Source organism: Callorhinchus milii, unplaced genomic scaffold, assembly GCF_018977255.1.
Source record: "Callorhinchus milii isolate IMCB2004 unplaced genomic scaffold, IMCB_Cmil_1.0 Scaffold19, whole genome shotgun sequence".
NCBI classification, from domain to species: domain Eukaryota; kingdom Metazoa; phylum Chordata; class Chondrichthyes; order Chimaeriformes; family Callorhinchidae; genus Callorhinchus; species Callorhinchus milii.
In genome coordinates this window covers 6,902,573-6,923,367 of record NW_024704760.1, presented here as the reverse complement: position 1 = coordinate 6,923,367, position 20,795 = coordinate 6,902,573, and the positions used below count along the sequence as shown (strand labels likewise).

Sequence of the window (20,795 nt, the reverse complement as noted above, 5' to 3'; positions counted from 1 at the left end):
CATTTTCAGTCTTGAAGTTAATAATAATTATTATCCTTGCATTTGATACACCACCTTTCACAGGATATCTCAGGAGGATATCTCAAAGGGCTTCACAGGATTTATTATAAAGTGTAGTGACTATTTTGTAGTTGAACACGGTAGTCAATTTGCGTACAGCAATGCCATACAACATCTTGAAGTGAAGGACTAATTTTATTATTTGGAGGATTGTTGACCAGGACACCGGAAGAAACTTCCTTCTCTTTTCGAATAATAATGGGATCTTTAATGTCCACCTGAACAGACCGATGGGACCTTGGTTTGAGGTTCCATCTGAAGAATGACACCTCTGACAACACGTTAAAGATCCCCAGCACTACCCGAAATGAAAAGGGAGTTTCTCTCAGTTTTCTGTCCAACAAAACAACCGATAAAATTGATCATTCACTTCATGGCTGATATTGGGTAATTGTTTGCCCAAATTAGATTGCCAAATTTGCCTAACCATACACAATCACTACACTTTATAGTAAATCCTGCGAAGTGCTTATTATTATTACTATGACTAAAGATGACACTTGGGAGTATTTCCACTGGACACGTTTTTCATTGTACTTATTGCTTCAGAAATACTTTGCAATCACTTTAACAGTGTAAATACTTTACAACACTTTAATAGTGATAATCACCTTTTCAGTCCCAATGCACTATTTTGTGGCCATAGTTTATTGCAGCTACGAATCCTGATTAAGTAAAATGTCTTTTGGTGAGGAATCCCCATGCCAACTTCTTCCGTATGACAGGTTGTCCACAGGAAGTATGTCATTTTGACCCTCAGGACATAAGTCATTTTGGCCCGCAGGAAGTATGTTTGGTTGCCCTGCAGGATCTCTGCCCTGAAAATATAACCCATTGAAATGATGTTCCCAGGGGTGGAGGTGATGTACGGCTGATTTCCTTATTATGAAATTGCATCAGAAATCATCACATAATTAACCTCTAAATCTTGTTTATTTTTGAAAATGATCTGTCTGTGGGTTTCTTTATTATGAAGTTTCCCAGCTGACAGATGTCTCTGTCAAAGGGTCTTGTTACTTCTCTGCATTTTTGGTATTCATTATATAAAGTGTGCTCTTACTGTATCTCATAAACAATCATAATATTTCGTCACTTTACGTTTACAGTGTCGGATCCTACATGCCTAAAATTACACAGGCGGAGTGATGTGTGGATAAATACTGTCACTATAAAGGGGAATGTTTATCTGGTGCAAATTGTTTTTCCTGAAATAATTCCTCAAATAGACAGCGACACACAAGAGCAGGCTTGGTGGTCCCATTGATTTTTCTTTTCGACAATATTAACATTCCTTTGAGTTTGAAGGTCTGCAGAATCCAAAAAGGGGTCACATTTTTTTGCGTCGTCTAACTCCAATTATCATCCCATCAGGAATATTTTTCCTGGTAAATAGCTATGGGAAAGCGCCAAAGAATACTTCCACTCCCGTTTCATCTAAATTAAGGGAAATGCAGTAATTAAAAATAATTATCCTGTCCCTCGTTTCAGGAAAGGGAATATGACTTTTTTTTGATAATTTACAAAACTCATTAGAAGAAAATATACGTCCAAAATACTGACTTCTTCACATTAAGCAACATACTTAACATTACTTAATGTTTTCTTAGCTTTTTGTTTCTAATTGTATTTCCTTTGAAAAAGATAATAAGCATGCATCAATTTTTTTAAAAAAAGTTTATTTAAGTATGACAATGATAATCAATCTTGCTTTTGATATGGTGTCTTTCACAATGGGAGGATATCTCAAAATGCGACGCAGGATTTACTGTACTCTAAAAATGCAGTGCATTTTATAGACATCTGCAATTTCTGTAATGAAGTAAGCTCTTGGAGTGAAATTGTGGAGTCCTGTAGCATATTGGTTAGAGTACTCTCTTCGCAAGAGTTGAGGATCTGGGTTCAGTTCCCAAGCTGGGTCAAACATTGGGCAAGTTTCCTTACTCTACATGCCTCCGATTACCCAGCGGTAAGTAAGAACCCGGTTGTTAGTCGATTGGTGGATCGACACAGTGTCAATTGGTTTTGTTGGGAGTTTATTCAACATCCTACTAATCTTCGAGCAAAAATAATTCTTTGAATTCTTAACCTCCCTGGAGTCTTTTTAATTAAACATATACCCACCGCTTGTATCTACATTGAGTCCTGTAGCTCAGTGGTTAGAGCACTCACCTTGCAAGTGAGACACCTGGGTTCAATTCCAGGCAGGGGGCGAAACCTTGGGCAAGTTTCCTTACTCCACACAGAGCCTAATAATAATCCCTCCAAAACCAAAAACAATAATAAATTGGTCATTTTCAATCCACGACTGTTTGTAGGACACTGCTGTGCCCAATTGGCTGCCGCGTTCCCCCACAAATGTACAGTCAATTCACTTTACAGCATATTCTGTGAAGCGCTTTGAGACGTCTAGAAGACATGAAAAGCGCTCTATCAAATGCAAGGATTATTATTATATTATCAGCTGTGGCCTTGGGATTTTAAAGACCTGGATCATGTCTCCTCCTTCATCCAATTCCCTGAGTTATCCATAATGCTCTTCTCTACACTCTCTCCAATGCTTAAACAGCCTTTTGGAAGGTTGCACACTCAAAGCCGCACATGGTATGAATGTCGCAGCCTAACATTTCTTCAACGATAAGCACACAAATAAGTTGTTTGTTTACAAACAAATGATGATTTCAGATCAGCTTCAATGTGTGTTGAGCAACGGCTGTCAGGATTATGTTCCGATGGTGACACGACCCTTGATGGTCCCTAATGCACTATTCCCACATGGTTGTGCAACAGAAACGATTATGGCAAGATGTTTTGGAAGTTTGTAATCGCACAAAAAAAATAAACAAAATGTGCGTCCTTCAGACGTAATCACTGAACGATCTTCTTTGAATTGACATCTCTCATACCCCTCGATAGCAAAAGTTGATGTTTTTTCTAGGGAAATTGGGGATTAGGTTAAATATACAACAGATTACTGTGAAACATCAGGAGAGTATTCATCTCACAAATTGTAACCTTGACGATTCTATTGTGATCCTCTGTGAAATTGAAAGCAGTACACAGTACATCTTCCTCAAAGTTCAAGCTTAATCCTCGTCTTGAATAAATAGGAACTCCGTATAGATTCTGCATGAAAAGCTACACATTCCATTTGATATATATCTCTTTCCCTTTAACTGGCAATCACTAATAATAGTGTTGAATGGCTTTAACGGCAATAGTTATGAACTAAAGCCCATCAGTTCATTTTGTCTGAAACTCACATTGGTATTCTGTCTATCTGTCCCCATTGGGAGATACCCCAGATCTTTGGCAAGGTTTTCAGTCCAGGACTGGTTCATTGGAGCGATCCACTGAACAATTCTAATAATCATAATAATCCTTGCATTTAATATAGTGTCTTATCATGCCTTTGAGACATCTCAAAGCGCTTCGCAGAATATACTGTAAAATGAATTGACTGAATAATTTGTGGGCGAAACACAGCAGCCATTTGCGTACATTAGTGGATTGAGTGACCAATTTATTATTATTATTGTTATTTTGAATGAATTGTTGACCTCTGGAAGAGAGGCATTCTTTTACCTTCTCAGTGGCTGAGGGATTACTGATCTCAGATTTTGGAATTTGCTACCTGGATTCCTAAACACCAACTGCAACTCGCAATCGTGATTCCCGTTCGTAACCAGGCGTGTGTTTTGCTGCCCCGAGAGGCCTTCATTCTAGCAGGACCAACTTGCCACGTCAGCTCAGCCTGGCTCAGTTGGTAACATTCTCGCCTCTGAGTCAAAAGGCTGGGGATCAAGCCCCACATCAGGACTTTGAACTCACGGTCTAGGCTCTGGTACAGTACTAAAGGCTTTCTGCATTGTCAGAGATGCTGACAGGTACTTCAGATGAGACATTCAACCAAGGTCTCATCTTCCTGTCCAGGTTGTTAAAGATCCCATGGCATTGTTCAAAAAGAGAAGGCAGAAGCCTCCCATTAGCCTGGCCAACAATTCCCCAGGAAAAATTGGTCGTTCACTACGTGTCTGTTTGTGGGACATTGCTGAAGGCAAATTGTCTGCTGTGTTTGCCTATAAACTACAATCAAAACACTTTACAATAAATCCTGCAAAGCGCTTTGAGATGTCTTGGTGAAGTGATGCTGTATCAAACTCAAGGATTATTACTGTTATTTCTGGTGATGTACTTTGGGCATCTGGTGTGTTGTACTTAAGTGGTGGAGTTGTTGCTGTGGTGGAACTAAACCCTAAATGGTCGCTTGTAATTTCAGGCACACTTCCAGACTAACAGGAGACTCGTGTCTTCAACATTAACCAGCTTTGTGTGAATGAGAAACAGATATTCTCTCTCAGAAAAGAAGTCTTTGTCAATTACGAATAAGAGAATTCCCCTCAGTTAAATAAATACCTATTCTGTTCTGAGATGGTGTGATTCCTCGATCTCCCCATGTTTTGAATTTCATTTGCAAACGCTGGTCGGAGGCACAGTGCAGGCCACGGGCTGAAAGACCTGAGGAGTCTTTTAGGCACTTGCTTTCAATGCCTTGAAATTGACCAGTAAAGAGCAGCAATCATGGCATCCCGTGAGCAAACCATATTCACTGGTCTCTCACTATCAGGACCAGTAAGGAGAGAAAACCGCAGAGTGGGGAAGGAATAATACTAATAATACTAATGATAATAATACTACAAATAATAATACTACAGCGCCTTGGGACGTCCTCCCGACGCGAAAGGCGCTCTATAAATGGAATCTTGTTGTTGTTGTTGTAATGCTGATAGCAATACTAATAGTAATACTGCTAGTAATAATGATAATAATCTTTGCATTTAATATAGTGCCTTATTACATCGTTGAGATGTCTCAAAGCGCTTCACAAGATATACTGTAAATTGGGGTAACTCTGCATTTTGTGGGGGAAACATGGCAGCCGGCCTGCGCTCAGCAATGCCTCACAAACAGTCATGAAGTGAGGGACCAATTTTATTCAGAGGATTTGTTGGAAAGGACACCGGGTTAAAGAGAAACTCCTTTCTCTTTTTGAATAGTGTCACGGGATCTTTAAATCTTTAAAGTCCACCTGAACAGGCAGACGGGATCTTAAATAACAACAACTTGGATTTACATAGCGCCCTCCACGCCGGACGGCGTCTCTGAGGGCTTTACAGTTTCGGATCCCGAGACTGAGCCAGGGGGAGGGGGGGGAAGGTGACCAAAGGTGCGGTCGAAAAAAAAGGTCTTCGGCAGAGAACTGAAAATGGGAAGGGAGAGAGCGAGATGAAGGGAGTGAGGAAGGCAGTTCCAGAGCCTTGGGGCATAGTGGCTGAAGGCACGGCCGCCGAGGGTGGAGCGGAGGACTCGGGGGACAAGGAGGAAGCCAGACCCGGAGGAACGAAGGCAACGGGTACTGTGCTGAGGAGAGAGGAGGTCAGAGAGGTCTGGGGTTGCAGAGGAGTGCAGGGACTTGAATACGAGGGTGAGGATCTTGAAATCGATCCTCTCTGGGATAGGGAGCCAGTGCAGTCTGGCAAGGACTGGAGTGATCGGGGAGCGATAAAGAAGGAATCTTATCACATTTATTATATTTATGTTGGGCCGCTGTTCCGTTCACTTTCAATAGAAGGAACAAGAATAATCTCACACCAACTAACTTGGCTCAGAATCCTACATGTTCCCAAGCCTCCTTCTTGTCAAATTTATTCGGTATTGCTACTGTTTCACATCCCACGCAAATCTCAAAACTGCACTGACTGGTGAGACCGAAACTTAGTAAGGGCAAGGGAATATTACCGTCTCTGAATGTCGGTTTCCTTTTATTCCAGAGAGGATTTTGCATTAATCATTTCCTTGTGTTTCTTCCCCCTCTCCTCTCTGCAGTGATCTGAGCATGAACAATATCAATGAGTTGAAGCCCAATGCGTTTGGAAATCTCCACTTCCTGGAAGAGCTGTAAGTAATAAAGGAGAAAGAAGTGTGGGTGTAGGGGGAGGGGGGAAATCATGTTTGAGTTGAACATTGTTGTAAATAATAGTAATAAGCAGAATCCTTGTATTTGATTTAGTGTCTTCACAACAGGATGGTACCTCAAAGCGCTTCAGAGGGATGTGTGTTTGATAGTGGAAAGCGGCAAGCCAATTTGTGAACAGCAATGTCCCACAAATGGTCGCGCAGTGATTTGATCAGGGGGATTGTTGGCCAGGACACCAGGAGAAACTCTCTTCTTTTCTTTTTGAGGAGCAAGCGAATCCAGTGAACTTGCCTCAACCGCAACCTGTTCCAGTCCTTAATTAATGTACTGCTTGTATATTGCATGTAGAATTAGACAAAGTATCACAAAATCAACATTATAAATCGAGCTGCTCAGGCAATGCGTTATCTGCTTTCAGTCACCTCTACCCCCCCACCCCCTCACCCTCCCCTCCTCCCCTATTACTTTGCCACAAAGCCAAGCATTTAAGTACCTTATTTCACACGTCTCTGTTTACATAGCAGTAAGTAGGAACCCGGCTGTTAGTCGATTGGCGGATCGCTTTCCGGGGGTAATAATCTCTTCAAAAAATAAATAATAATTTGGTCACTCAATCCACGACTGCTGTGCGCCATTGGCTGCCATGTTTCGCGCACAAATTATTCAGTCAATTCACTTTACAGTATATTCTGTGAAGTGTTTCGAGACGTCTCAACGATGTGATAAGGCACTATATCAAAGGCAAGGATTATTATTATTATTAAAAACTATTAACTTTACCAACAATCAGTTGCCTCATTCTAATGTCTCTAAATTTGGATGCTCTGAGTTCATAAGATCACAAGATTAATTTGGATGAAGAAGGCCCTTTAGTCCATCTAAAAACCCACCATACTGTCCCCCCATCACAGCAATAAGCTGCTTTTTAAAATGAGTCGAGTATTCTGGCTTCACCCACCATTCCTGGCTACCTGTTCAGTTGTTACTGCTTTGGTGCACCTCAAAGTATTGTACTGGGTTTAGTTTTTCAATCTGATTTAAATGCCATTTATTCTAACCCAACCGCCAACATACCTTACCCTTACTAACCCATATTGAGAGCAAATCGCCTACAGGTACACAGTCACTACACCGGATGGCAGTCACTGTGAAGCTCCTTGAGACGTTTGAACATGATGAGGCGCTACGTCAACCTCAAGTTGAAAGTAAAAATAGCAAGTGATACAAATCATGGCATTCGAAAGATAATAATCCCCGCCATTTGAGGGACAACTTCAAGATGTGACGCATGTAGAAAAATCAGATGGATTACCATTAAAGTGGGGGATTTGTTTGGATGCTTGTCATTGAGGCTGTCAAAGATGAAAGTCCCATTTACTACATCTTGGAGATCAGATTATCTTCCATCTTAATAGGCTGTTATGGTTGGAATGCTGTGATTTACTCCGCTGTTCCTATTCTGGGATCTTTAAAGAATTCCTTCCAATACCAGATGAAATTGTTGACCCACATAGAAAACAAAGGCTCAGCAGTGGAGTCTGCAAACATTGACATGTTCACATTTTTTTCTTTTCAAAGAAAAATTTTAAAGGGCAACCTTGTTGTTGGCACTCATTATACAATACAAATTTCTATTGATATCGTGCCTTTCATGTTGGGAGGATGTCCCAAGGTGCTTAACAGTCCTGATTTGCACTCAAGCTGGAGATGGACAGGGTGGGGGGGGGGGGGGGCGAGGGGTTGGTGCGGGGAGGAGAAAGATGACTGAAGGCGCAGTTAAAAAGGTACGTGTTGACTGATCTTGAAAGAGGTGGGCGGTGGGGGGGAAATCAGAGAGGCTCCCGGGATGGAGTTCCAGAGAATTTTATTTGTTTTGTTCCTAAACACGCAGCTTTAAATAGGAGATGGAAGCAAACAGGTTGACCAGTTACTGAGCTGTATATCCCAAAAGAGAGGAACTTCCTTTAATTATTATTTAAGAAGCAACACTAACCCCACCCTGATGATTGCTGAGCAATCGTATCAATTCTGTAACAAACTCAATTCATTTACTATACAATGGATTGAATAGTATTTGAGTCTTAGCTGTTCAGTTCCTTTCAAAACAAATCTGCACAGTCCCAGCTACTCCTGAAGGCATCATTCGGATGAAATGTTTAAACTGAGGTCCTGGACTTTAAAGATCTTATGGCGCTATTTGAAAAGAGAAGGGATTTGCTCCAAATCAAATTGGTTACTCACTTCACAACTGTTTGTGGGACATTGCTGCGCCCAACTGGCTGCACGTTTCATCCACGAGATACACAGTCCATCCACTTTACAGTATATCCTGTGAAGCACTTTGACATTTCTTAACGACGTGCTAAGGGCTATATCACACGATATTATGACTATTATTTGGCATTATTTTGCTTCAGTGACAGTAAGGTCCCAGGTGTCCGTACTGGGACATGTCTGTGCTTCATTATTAATGTTGTGATGCTTCTCAAAGAAAATCAAACCTTTTTGATGGGGGTCAATCCGACTGCAATGCTGCATTTAAGGGGTTTGCATTATTTTAGTTTACATCCGCTCTGAGGAATAAGTGATCATAAATATATTGGCAAAATGGGATTTTTGTTTCAGATCTTAAATTCTGGCTTTAATGTTACTCACTGCTAATCCGTGTACTTTACTGCCGTTGAGTAAATCTCAAAGGCCCTGTTTTTACAGGTGAAAACTGTTAAGCTAAAGTCCAGAAATACTGAAAGGCGGAAGGCTTCTAAGCATAAAAGGCAAAACATCTGTTTAAGAAAAATTCCATTAAAAACTGTGCATCTATTTAAATCGAGTTCTTCAACGTTTTTTCTGACTTTATATAAAGCAGATGGATGAAATTAATAGAAGACAATAATAAAAAGGGTTTATGGATCAAGTGATATACCTTAATGCATAGATATACAAACACACATATCATAACTATGTGGATAGAGTAATACTGCTCTGTAAATACTGTGCTTTAATCCAGTTTAAAAATGTCCTGGAATCTAAAAATCATTGAATAAGTAAAGGGATATAAAGAATCTATCTGAAACAATAAGCTTTTCAGGATTAATGTCAGAGAGTTTATTGACGGTCCATTATAATGAGCCTGGGTTCCTTACCTTACCCAAGGTTACTAGAATCCCTTTTGCCTGATTAATGTAAAGGATATCCTCCTTCACTACAGTAAGTATAAACGGCCCAAGATTCATTTTGCTGAAATACTGGGGAGCAAATGATGTTGAAGAAAACTTTCAACCAAAAAAAAACAAAAGAATATGGTCTCAATGCCTGGCAATTCATGAGAAAGCCATTTGGTCCATCATGTCTTTGCTGGCTCTTTTAAAGAGCGATCCTTTCAATTCCATTTACCTCCCTTTTCCTCATATCCCTGTAGTTCACTCATTTTTTGATGTATATCTAGTTGCCTTTGGAACATTAATATGGAAACCAAAACGTTCTAACTGAGCCGCTTACGACTTGCTAACGATTCTGCCTTGGAGTGCGGGAATGAAATTGAATAAAATAAAATAATAATATTCCTTGCATTTGATATAGCACCTTGTCACATCATCAAGACGTCTCAAAGTGCTTCACAGGATTGACGTGATAAGATATCAAATATCAAATGCGAGGATTATTATAAATAGTGAGCACTGCAGGTGATAACTGACAAAGTTATCTTGGACCAAACAGCCTTTAGGCAGTAGATAGCAGGTTCTCACAAGCTTGCTGTGATGCAAATTACCATCAGGAATTTCTCCATGTTAGCGACTGAGTCACTGGTATTGAGCCACTGGTCAAGTGCTGCATTAATGCTGATTATGGTTGCAGGAGAGGCAAAAGAAACTGCTCATTTTAAAGTAATGTAATGGAAGATAAGGAGAGGCATGTAGAGCGCCAAGATGATGGGACATTATGTGCTTTGTAAATTAAAATGAACCCGACTTCTCTGAGAGGAGAATGAATGTACTGTGCTACTAGAAAAATCTATACAGGGCAAAGCAATGGCTCATACACTACTCTTTGTTCAAATTAGCACACGCACGTTTTCTTGGAAATTATATACATTTCCTTGCACTATTTCCCAACATCCCTGTGCTGTTCACACATGTCTGCATTGTCGTGTGAAATTAATGAACCCAAGAATGTTGGGCGCACGATGTACTAGTTTAATGCAAATGATTATACAAATGATTAAGGCAGAGTTATGATTAGTCACAATTATGTTAAGTTGCCATCGATTAACTGCAAAGAGAAGTAGAATCATAGAAATTGACAGCACAGAAGGAGGCCATTTGGCTCATCAAATCTGCACCAGCTCTCAGAGCACGGTACACGTTGAATCCCACTGGTTTGCCTCTTACCTCTACCCTTCATACAGTCAATTCACTTTACAGTATATTCTGTGAAGCACTTTGAGACGTCTTAAAGACGTGATAAGGTGCTGTATCAAAAGCAAGGATTATTATTATTATACCTGTTTACTTCTCTCTTGAAATTCCCACAATGGATTCTGTGTCTGCCACTTTACTTGGCAAGCCATTCCATATCTGCAGTAAACTCCTGATAACTCATCATTCCAAAGGAAAAAGAGGGTCATTGATAAATTATCCAGAGTGATGAGTTAGGCATATGTATGAATTCATAAATAAATACGGCTGGGATATGATGACTTAAGTGTTAGTGACAAGTTAAGCCAGGGTTGAGTTATTGGGAGTTTATTGTATAGTATATCAAGCGATTCAGTAGCAGAAAAATATCCTCAACAAGAAAGATTTCATTTAAATGAACCATTCTAAGTTTTACTTTGGTAGCATTTCTTTCAGACTGGTAGGACGTCTCAGGTTTCACAGGATTTACTGTAAAGGAGCAGTCAATTTGCGCACTGCGCACTTTCCCAAAAAATTGAAACGAATGACCAATTTTGTCTGACTGAAGAGACTGTGGGTTCATGCTGTACAGCGGGACTTTGAGCTCACAGTCTTGTCTGGCATTCCAGTGCAGTGCTGGGGTTGTGCTGCATTGTCAGAGATGCCACCCTTCGGATGAGACTTAAGTGCTCTGGGATGCTGCCCGGCGTGGAGGGTGCCATAAAAATACAAGTTGTTGTTATTCTTAAACTGAGGTCCCGTCTGCCTATTCAGGTGGATGTTAAAGATCCAAAGGCAAAAAGCGAAGGGGGTTTCTCCGGGTATCCTGGCCAACATATCACAGATTAAATAGAAACAGAAGTCGCTGGGAACACTCAGCAGGTCAGGCAGCATCTATGGAGAGAGAAATGTGAGTGAACGTTTCAGGTAAATGACCTTTCATCAGAACTGGCCAGGTTCTGACGAAAGGTCATCAACCTGAAACATTGACTCACTTTCCTTTCTCCGTAGATGCTGCCTGACCTGCTGAGTGTTCCCAGCGACTTCTGTTTTTATTTCAGATTTCCAGCATCTGCAGTGTTTTTTTTCTTTTGTTTACATCATGGATAAAACTGATCATTCACTTCGTGGGTTGTTTGTTGGACATTACCACGGTACTAATTGGATATTATTATACAAGCAGATGGTAATATAGTATTTTGTAGCTTTCCAAACAGCTTGCCAATTTCAAGTACAATTTCAAGTACGAGATGCCTGTAGCTCTTGAAATTTGCTCCTTCTGAGATGGCTGTGATGTCCAGAGAGTGTGGCGGGAGGCTGACTCTGTATTGTAACATCAACCTGGCCAGGGAGACATCGTTTGTCGCTCATATCAGGCGTCAAAATGGGATTCGTATTCCAATCCTAACGCTGACATTTTTCAGTTTCGTGTGCTGCCAATGCATTCTTTAAAAAAAAATCAAACACACTCATTTTGGAGTCGGTACAAAACGAGACGTCACTTCTCAGCTAATCCAGGTGAGGTTTACTTCAGAGTTCGATGCCAAAGTCAACAGCGTTTGATCCTCTCCGCCTTTTAAGAACCGAACCACAACGCCCAAAGCCTTCCCAACGCAGCAGCTAGCTTGGGTATTTCTCCCTTGTGGAAAGGGTTCCCGTATTAAATTAATCCCGCTGTAGAAGTGGAGTGCTGTGCTTTCAACAAAGGAAAGGAAATATTAACATGAGTTTAATCAGGATAATCTACGACTACTTCTGACAGTCGGGGGAAAATGTCAACAATCCCAGATGTGAGCTGCTTAACATGTGCTGATCTGTTTTCTCTTCCCCGCTTAGCTGTGACCTCCACATGGCCTTCCTGTCACAGTTGCACTGTGGACTTGAACGCTGAAAGGTTGCCATCTGATGGAAGTATCCGTAGACCTTCAGTAAAAGTAAAACGTAAACCCAAAAGGCTGTGGATGCTGGATCCATTCAAATTTTCAAGACTGAGGTGGTTAGATTTTGTTAGGTCAGGGTATCAAAGGATATGGGGCAAAGGCGGGTAATTGCAGTTGAGATACAGATCAGCCATGATCTAATAGAATGATGGATTAGGCTCGAGGGGCTGAATGGCCTATTCCTGTTCCTATGTTCCTACAGTATGATGAGGTAGTTTGCTTTAAGTATATTTTACCAACAGAGGCCTGTCATTTAGGGATTCAAATACAATAGTAAGTTGCACTTATATACCGCCTTTCACATAATTAAATGTCTCAAAGTATTTTGCCTAACTTATAGGCTGTTGTTGCAGAACTCCCTCCCTCTTCCCCTCTGTCTTATAATCTGCCTCTTCGGCTGCACCCAATGTCACCTCTTGCTCCCCCTTCTCCCTTGCTCTGCTTCCCAACCCATCCTTATGAAGTTCGTTGTGACATTAGCCCACGTGAAGAGCGTTATATAAATGCAAGTTGCTGCTGTTGTTTCTCTAACTGTATTGTGTGTCTGTGCCTCTGTAGACATGCAAGGGTGTGTGTGTGTTGTGAGTTTGTGTGTCTCTCAATAATCTTATACTTTGCTGCATTGCTTTCCATCTCTTGCTGCCAGTTCAGTTCTGCTTCAATGAAATTCTGATCCTAGATAGCTCAAGCACTCATCCTTTTTGTGCATTGATAATAAGCATGATATTCAAATAGTCGAGGGTTCTATTATCAGCGTTGGCTCTTAGTGAACAATTCCAGCATATGGTGGCAGGACAAGAATGTCCGAAAGGCAAATATCATTCCAAAAGATATGGACCAAATAATGTAGATGGCAGATGGATTTGCGTGTGTATAAATGCAAAGTCAGTGGATATTAGAGCAAAAGAGCAGTTAACACAATGAAAGGGACGTTTCTTAAGAGAAGGTGACAGGAAAGAATTTGGCTGTCAGTATTAACCGTTTCACTGAAAGCTTAAAACAACGTGAGGTGGCTGTGGGGAAGTCTGATCACATATATGTTTGCGTATCTTGAGGACATTTGATTGTTAGTCAAATAAGTTGATCTTGCCTCCTCTGCACCAATAGTAATAATTAATAATAATCCTTACATTTTGTACTGCTTAGTGCCTTTCCCATCAGGCAGATGTCCCAAAGTGCTTCAGGATTTACTGTAATGTAGAGTGACTGTGTGTTTTGTGGTTGAATGTGGCAGCAGACATTTTGCATCTGGCAATGTCCCATTGACACCTAGCGACCAATTTTATGAAATAATAATCCTTGTTTTTCGTTGAACGCCTTTCATGTCAGAAGGACATCCAAAAGCACTTCACCGGATTTACTGTAAAGTGCATTGATGTGTATTTGAAGGCAAAAGTGGCAGTTCAGATGCGCACAGCAATATTCCACGATCAGCCATGGAGTGAGTGACCAATGTTATTTGGAGGGATTGTCGGCCAGAATTAGTTATCCATTTGGGGATTCCACCGATTTAGTTGATCTCGGTAAACCCAGAGCAGTCCAGTATCAAAACAGGTGGTCCTAATGTGAAAGGACTGTATTTCGCTTCAGATTTTACAAGCTGTATTGATCAATTCTTTAAATGGCCTTTGAGATTACCCATGTTTGCAATTAGGGGCCGATTTCTCCTTGCAGTGAAACAGCAGGTTTAACGACAGGTGGAGCAATATCAATGCAGTAAATTACTCCTTGCATTTCTCACAGTAACTTTCGTGCTTTAGGGCCTGGAATTAAAATAGCCTTTCGTGTGTTATTTTTTTGTTTGTCTGAATATTCACTTACTGCCCTAGACTTCTTTGCATTTTACAGCTGTAACCCAAAACCAGCTTTCTAATTCGAAAAGAAAATAAATGTACAATAAGTGATATTACATTCAGGATGATTTATTGAACTCCGGTCAACAAGGTAATTGTCCAGCGGCCAGACTGCAGTTAATTGGAAACAGTCGTGAAAATGTTCAAAAACCATCCGTTTTATTGCTCCGCATCATCTTAAATCCTCGCCAGCTGTGGTCAAGAAAGTGCTTCACCATCCAGTCTGATCGATTTCTCAGCTGTTCTGCCTTGTGTCCTTTTTTTTTAACTGAAGTTAACTTCCGTAAACTTTCTCCCAGATATTGTAAAGTAAGATTGGACGCTCAACAAAATCCGGTTGGCGAAATCGAGGGGCAAGTAATATTTTTGGACGAAACCATTGAGCTCTGCAGAGTGTCAAACTGATCCCCTTCTTAGTCTGCGAGGAGGAAGTGGTTTGAGTTCAACTTGTGAACCCTTCCAACGCTGCTTTTCCTTCAGTTTTTCTTGGAAGGAAAGATCAGTCAGTTCATTTGCTCATTGCAAGATCTTATTGCCTAGAGGGAGCAAACCAGATGTGTAATCAGTCTTAGTTTTCTCACATCAGATTAGTCTACAGTGTAAAGGAATTAGAAATGATTATAGAATTACCTTATTAATAAGGATCTAATTTTTATCCTTATTTTCTCTGCATTTATTCTCTTGCGTCTTCATAATCACTCTCTATAATACTACTGTACTCTAGAGTTGAACATATGTGAGCTGGATATATATATCTATACACACACATATATAATACAGTGAAAATATATCTCAGTTAAATTATTTTCCTGCATGAACATTTTAGGATATAATATAATTGCACTACATCCAAGATGTAATAGTGCCTTTCATGTCAGGAGGACTTCCCGATATCAGGTTTGCCATTCCAGACCATTGAATCAGGAAGCAGACTGATTGCTGAAGTAGAGACAGAGAGAGTCAGGATTTTGATTTGCTCAACCTGGGCAGCAGTACTGTAAATATTCACTGTGAACCTTCTGTCTTTTCCCTAGTCCCTGAACTACAGCTGAATTTTTTATTCTCTGCCACCCAGGCCGTGCGAACCTGACTCGAAACTGGCTAACACTTCACAAAGAAAACACGGTGACCCTGAAAATGTTTCCCGCCACATAAATGTTAAGGTTATAAGTTATTATGTTGATAGAGAACGCGGGTTTTGTGGCTGGAGGCACCATTTGTTTTTTTCATTCGGATGTGATGTCTTAGTAGTCCTCCTTGTGAATAGAATAACAAATGTTACATGAAGTTTGTGTTCTGACACGTACGGAAAACCATCAACATGCTTAAGAGTATCCAAACCAAGCTGAGAATTCCATGCACCCCATCTCCACATGAAATTCCCAGAGATGGATTGTTGGAATGAAATGCGCACTCTCTCCCTGGTGGGACCCATCCTGCTTACCTATGCTAAAACAGCATTGCTTGCCATTGATATCACTGTCTGGCAATCTTTCCCACTGCTTGTCCAGCTAGGACCACCCTACCCATTAGGGCTTTGGCTTGCAGGGTTACATAGAGTGATACAACATGGAAACAGGCCATTCAGCCCAAATAGTCCATGCAGTATTTATTTTATCCTATGCCCCTCTATTCTCATTTCCCTCGTACCCATCAAGTTTTCTCTTAAATACAACAATGCTTCCGCTTCAAACACAGTTTCCGGCAATGACTTCCACATTCTCTGCCTGAATGATTTTACTGTTAGTATCTGCGATTCAATTGTAACAAACTCCATTCCATTCAGCTAAGTGGGCGTGAATTGGGAGGTTAAATATATAGATAGAACAAAAGTGGGCACATCAATGCACTGTAATTTATCATATATATATTCACACATAATATGGAAATTCTGTTTCATATCATACCAAACATAAGCAGGAATTACTTAACTGTAAAAGAATAATAACTATTATATTGAGCAATTCTTACCTGATTATAAAGATTACCTGGTTAGAAATTCCACCTAGATTTATTCTATTAACGCAGTTTCCTGGAGCATCCAGAATTTGTTAAATTCTGAATTTGTCTTTAATTTTGAAGCCAGTCTTTCATCCGTTTCATCTAAGGAACTTCAGAAACCAGCCTTCAAAATTCAGACTGAATTCAACAATATTTGAAATTTCTGCATTTTCTGTTATTAACGAGCTAGTAAAGTCAATCTGGACCCAGGTGGAATCTTACCCCTGTGTATATTACTAGTTACTTCCATAGTTTTCTTTAGTAGACCAAATAAATACATAAAATCCTTTCATTTGATATATTACCTTTCACGTCGGGGGAAATCTCAAGTGCTTCAAAGGATTTACTGTAAAGTGTGGCGACAGTGTGTTTTGTAGGCAAACATGGCTGCCAATTTACACACAGCTATGTCCCACAGACAGCCATGAAATGAACAATCAATTTTATTTGGTTGGTTGAACAAGTTACAATAATATAGATGTTTTCAGAGAATCAACTGTTCAAAACTTTTCACCACCAGTTCCAGCAGTGCACTTCCTATCGATAGTAAACCACTTGCAGACAGAGTATTTCAAGCTCCTTCCAAGCTGTTAAACAGCTTGAGAACATGAATTGCAACTTGATATTTCTTCACCAGGGTTTAGACGCAAACTAGCCTCAGCAATCTGGGATCCAAGAAGAACTAACATGAATCCTATTTAATTTACAGCAAATATGTTTATGAAACATCATTTGTGTAAAGCTAATTTCAACATAAACCTCCTTGGCAAGATTTTTTTAAATAAAAAGAGTCAAATAATTAATAAATAAACATGAGGGATTTGGAATCTACTCAAAGACATAAATGAAATTTAAAACTGAAGGAGTATTTAGCAAGGAACTCACAGGCAGCATTCTGAACAGTAAGTCTTAAGTCAGATGTGGGTTCAATGCACAGTAGGTAAAACAAAGTTGTTAATACAGTAAGCCTTATAAGTTGTGTCGATTGGGACCATACATTTATTATGACTTATGCAAAGAGTCCAGTGTTGATAGAGGTTACGTCATATATGAGTTATGTCAAACTTGCATAGAATATAAACTCTTGAATGGGACTCGGGCAGAGGTACGACTTAGGCGATTATACAGATCAGATTTATGCTAGTTTTTCTATAGTACTAATAGGTTCACAATGTATCAGTTTCATTGTACGTTTGATACTTATAACATAGTTAAAAGCTGGTACCCCACTAACCAGCCGTATAATCTATGACTAGGTGGTTCAGTCCAGGGGGCTGGGGCTGAGCATTGAGACGCCTTTGTGATGGGGTGAGATGGCATATATCTACCACCTACCTGGACATGTTTCAAATGATGAATATCAAACGTAACGCAAAAATAAGTACATTAAGGAAAACATTTGGGTTTAACACTCTCGCCACTCCCTGATTTCAAAAAATCTAAGACCTCTCTTTCATCATGTCTATCACTCTCCCATCTTGAACAGTGCCCAAAGCATCTGTCAACAAGTTAAGAATCTTTTTGCTTAGAAACCATCTCAGAAATGCAACTTGTTAATGTAAGCCCATGAATCATTAATGTTTTAAGCCTTTTGTCTATCAGATTTAAAAATGTAGAATGTGAGGATTAGGAATACGAGTAAAGAAACTTGTCTCTGATCCAATGCGTAGGCCTGGAAACGATTCCTACACACTGACAGATAGAAAAGAGAAAGAGTTTCTCCCGGTGACCCAGTCAACAAACCTCCAGGTAAAATTGCTCATTCACTTCATGGCTGTGTGCAAATTGGCTGCCTCGTTCACCTACAAAATACACAGAAACTATACATTAAAATCCTATGACCCGCTTCGAGATAAATCAGCAGCATCGGAAAAGCCTGTATCGAATGCCACAGGGACTCAAACAATTGTCATGATATTTGACCACAGTGACCCTTGAAGCACACTGAGGCATTTTGTTATTGTAAATTATAACTAGTCCTTGCATTTGATACCGTGCCTTGTCACTGTGTTGTTAAGACATCTCGAAATGCTTCACAAGATTTACTGTAAAGTGTAAGGTCTCTGGATTTTGTAGGCAAACGTGACAGCCAATACGCACACAGCAATGCCCCAGTAAATGATCAAGTAAACAATCAGTTTTATCTGGGGGATTGTTGCCAAGGACACCAGGAGAAACTCCCTTCTCTTTTTGAGTAGCGCCATGGGATCTTTAACGTCCATCTGAACAGGCAGACGGGACCTCGATTTAACGTCTCATCCGAAAGACGACAACCCCCAAAATGCAGCCATACCCACTTGCACTGCCCCCCTGCATTATTGCCTTGGATTATCAGCCGAGACTGTGATCCCCAACACAGTGCTATTGTAGGCGCTATATAAAATGCAAGGATTAGCATTATGCTTGTGCTCCAGCACAAGTGAAACCTATCATAAGTGAAACGTGAAGCAAGCTCATTAAGTGCATCACTGCTAGAGCATTATGCAAAGGATGTGTTTTCAAAGAGCTTGATCCCTTTTCCTGCCATTAAAACTCCAGAAAATTAAACTCACGAAAGCTCCATTATGATTTCCTGAAATGAATTTCCTCTCATCATCTTTTATTACATTTTATTGCATTTTCATGTTAGTGGACTGTTTCCTGGCGAATCAGCTAATACAATAAATAAGCTTCGGAAAGAGCAGGGAATAAAAACTATTAGTTACATTTCTGTTTTGAAAATCAATCTTGTTTTCAAGGATCATTCTAATCTGATTGAGGGCAATGCCAGTGCATTGTCAGTCCCCGAAAGATTAATTTAACTGTGAGGCTTAATCAAGTACAGACTACTGTGCTTTCTTCATCAATGAAATGACTTAAATCTGGTGTTTTTTATTTTATTTCGTTTTTTCTCCATTTTGCGAGGTGATTCTTGCGAGGGTGCAACTCCACTGGTGCCTCCTTGATCTTGCCAAAGAGGCAGGGCTCAGTTGATAGATACTTGCCTCCCAGTCAGAAGGTTGTAGGTTCAAGCCCACAGCAGGACTTGGAATCACATAGTAATATTAATAATCCTTGCATTTTGGTATATCGCCTTATCGCATCTTCAAGACGTCCCAAAATTCTTCACAGAAATATACTGTATATTCCGATGCAGTGCTGGGTGTGTGCTGCATTGTTGGAGGTGCTGTCCTTCGTCTGAGATGTTAAACCAAGGCCCGGTCTGCCTGTTCAGGTGAACGTTAAGGATTATTATTATTATAATCTATTCGAAAAGAGAAGGGAGTTTCTGGCCAGTGTCCTGGCCAATAATCCATTGGATAAAACAGGTGGCTAGCCCGTAACCTCTGTATTTCCTCCCTTTATCTCGCTATCTCATTACCCTCTCTAAATGTCTGCAAATCCTGTCTAAATTCCTACCTATTCAACCATCTAAGTTCACCTTCCCCTCTCCCTTCTCGCTACAGGGAATCCAACAATGCTGTAGAGAAGGATGTTATGTAATTCAGGCTCTTGTTGTATCCTCAGATTGATTTGCTCACCTTTGGGTCAGTGATTAATCTAAGGTCTTCAGATGGATTTAAAAGATACCATGATATTAGTCTAAAGGAGATAAAAGCTCCTCTTGATTATTTGGCCAATAAAATTGGCCGTGCACTTCACGGCTGTGTGTGCAAATTTGCAATGCGCAAAATCACTTTATTTTTGCTTCCAAAAACAGTCACTGCTCTCTTCATAATTGTAGTATTCTCAAACGTGAGTAGGGTGGTCCGAGCAGGACAAGCAGTGGGAAGCTTGTCAGATGGTGCTTTCAATGGTAAACTATGCAGTTTTAGCTAGTTGAACTCTAGTGTTATCTCAACACACACTCTGGGGTCCACCAAGCCTTAGCTCTTGCCAACTGCACCTAATCCTCTCTGGAATTAAGATAGCTCTTTTCAAAGAGTCGGTACAGACATGATGGGCCGAATGGCCTCCTTCTGTGCTGTATAATTCTATGATTCTTTGATTCCAGACACTGGGAAATTTCCAAGGGTAGGTGGGCGTGCGTATGTGAGACCCTCAGTCTGGTTTGAATACTCATAAAGCATGGCGATGGATTTCCGTATGTGTCAGACACTCGACTGACCTCAAAAAAACTGGTTTATGAAGTTTGTTCTCTGATGAGCTGAGAGGGTGCGGAGGGATGAATGTATGTCAAGGGATGATGTTTGATAGAACAAAACAAAAGCAGCTTCAACTCTTCCCTCGGTGTATTGACATATGGAACAAATCAAGAGAACTACATTAGTTCCCATCAGTCAGAAAGGGCCTGTTTAAATAATTAGTAACATGTCCCGTTCAATTTGATGGTCCAGTGTGATGCTTTTTATGACTTGCCCACAGTCGAGCACTTTTCCCTCGTTTCAAGGGCAGACTGTTTATATGGGGCTTGTTGGTCAGGAAGATCAATTTGGCAAGCATTTCGCTTTGTACTGTTTACATTAGTGGCAGATTTTTTTTTAAAAAAAGTTTGTCTAATTGGATGCACATTTTGGTGGGACCGAGGGGCTGAATGGAGGCAGCCCGCTTGCAAACCAGGCATTTCACCTAG

At 40.4% G+C, this 20,795-nt stretch overlaps 1 protein-coding gene across 1 annotated transcript in view; it reads left to right on the top strand.

Annotated features, from left to right (window-relative positions):
• The window catches only part of LOC103179094 (leucine-rich repeat-containing G-protein coupled receptor 6), a 126,825-nt gene that overhangs the window by 42,077 nt on the left and 63,953 nt on the right, over nucleotides 1–20,795 (top strand). The window contains exon 2 of the mRNA XM_007894185.2: nucleotides 5,944–6,015. Coding sequence (XP_007892376.1) covers nucleotides 5,944–6,015 — 72 coding nt within the window. The remainder of the gene's footprint in view (nucleotides 1–5,943; nucleotides 6,016–20,795) is intronic.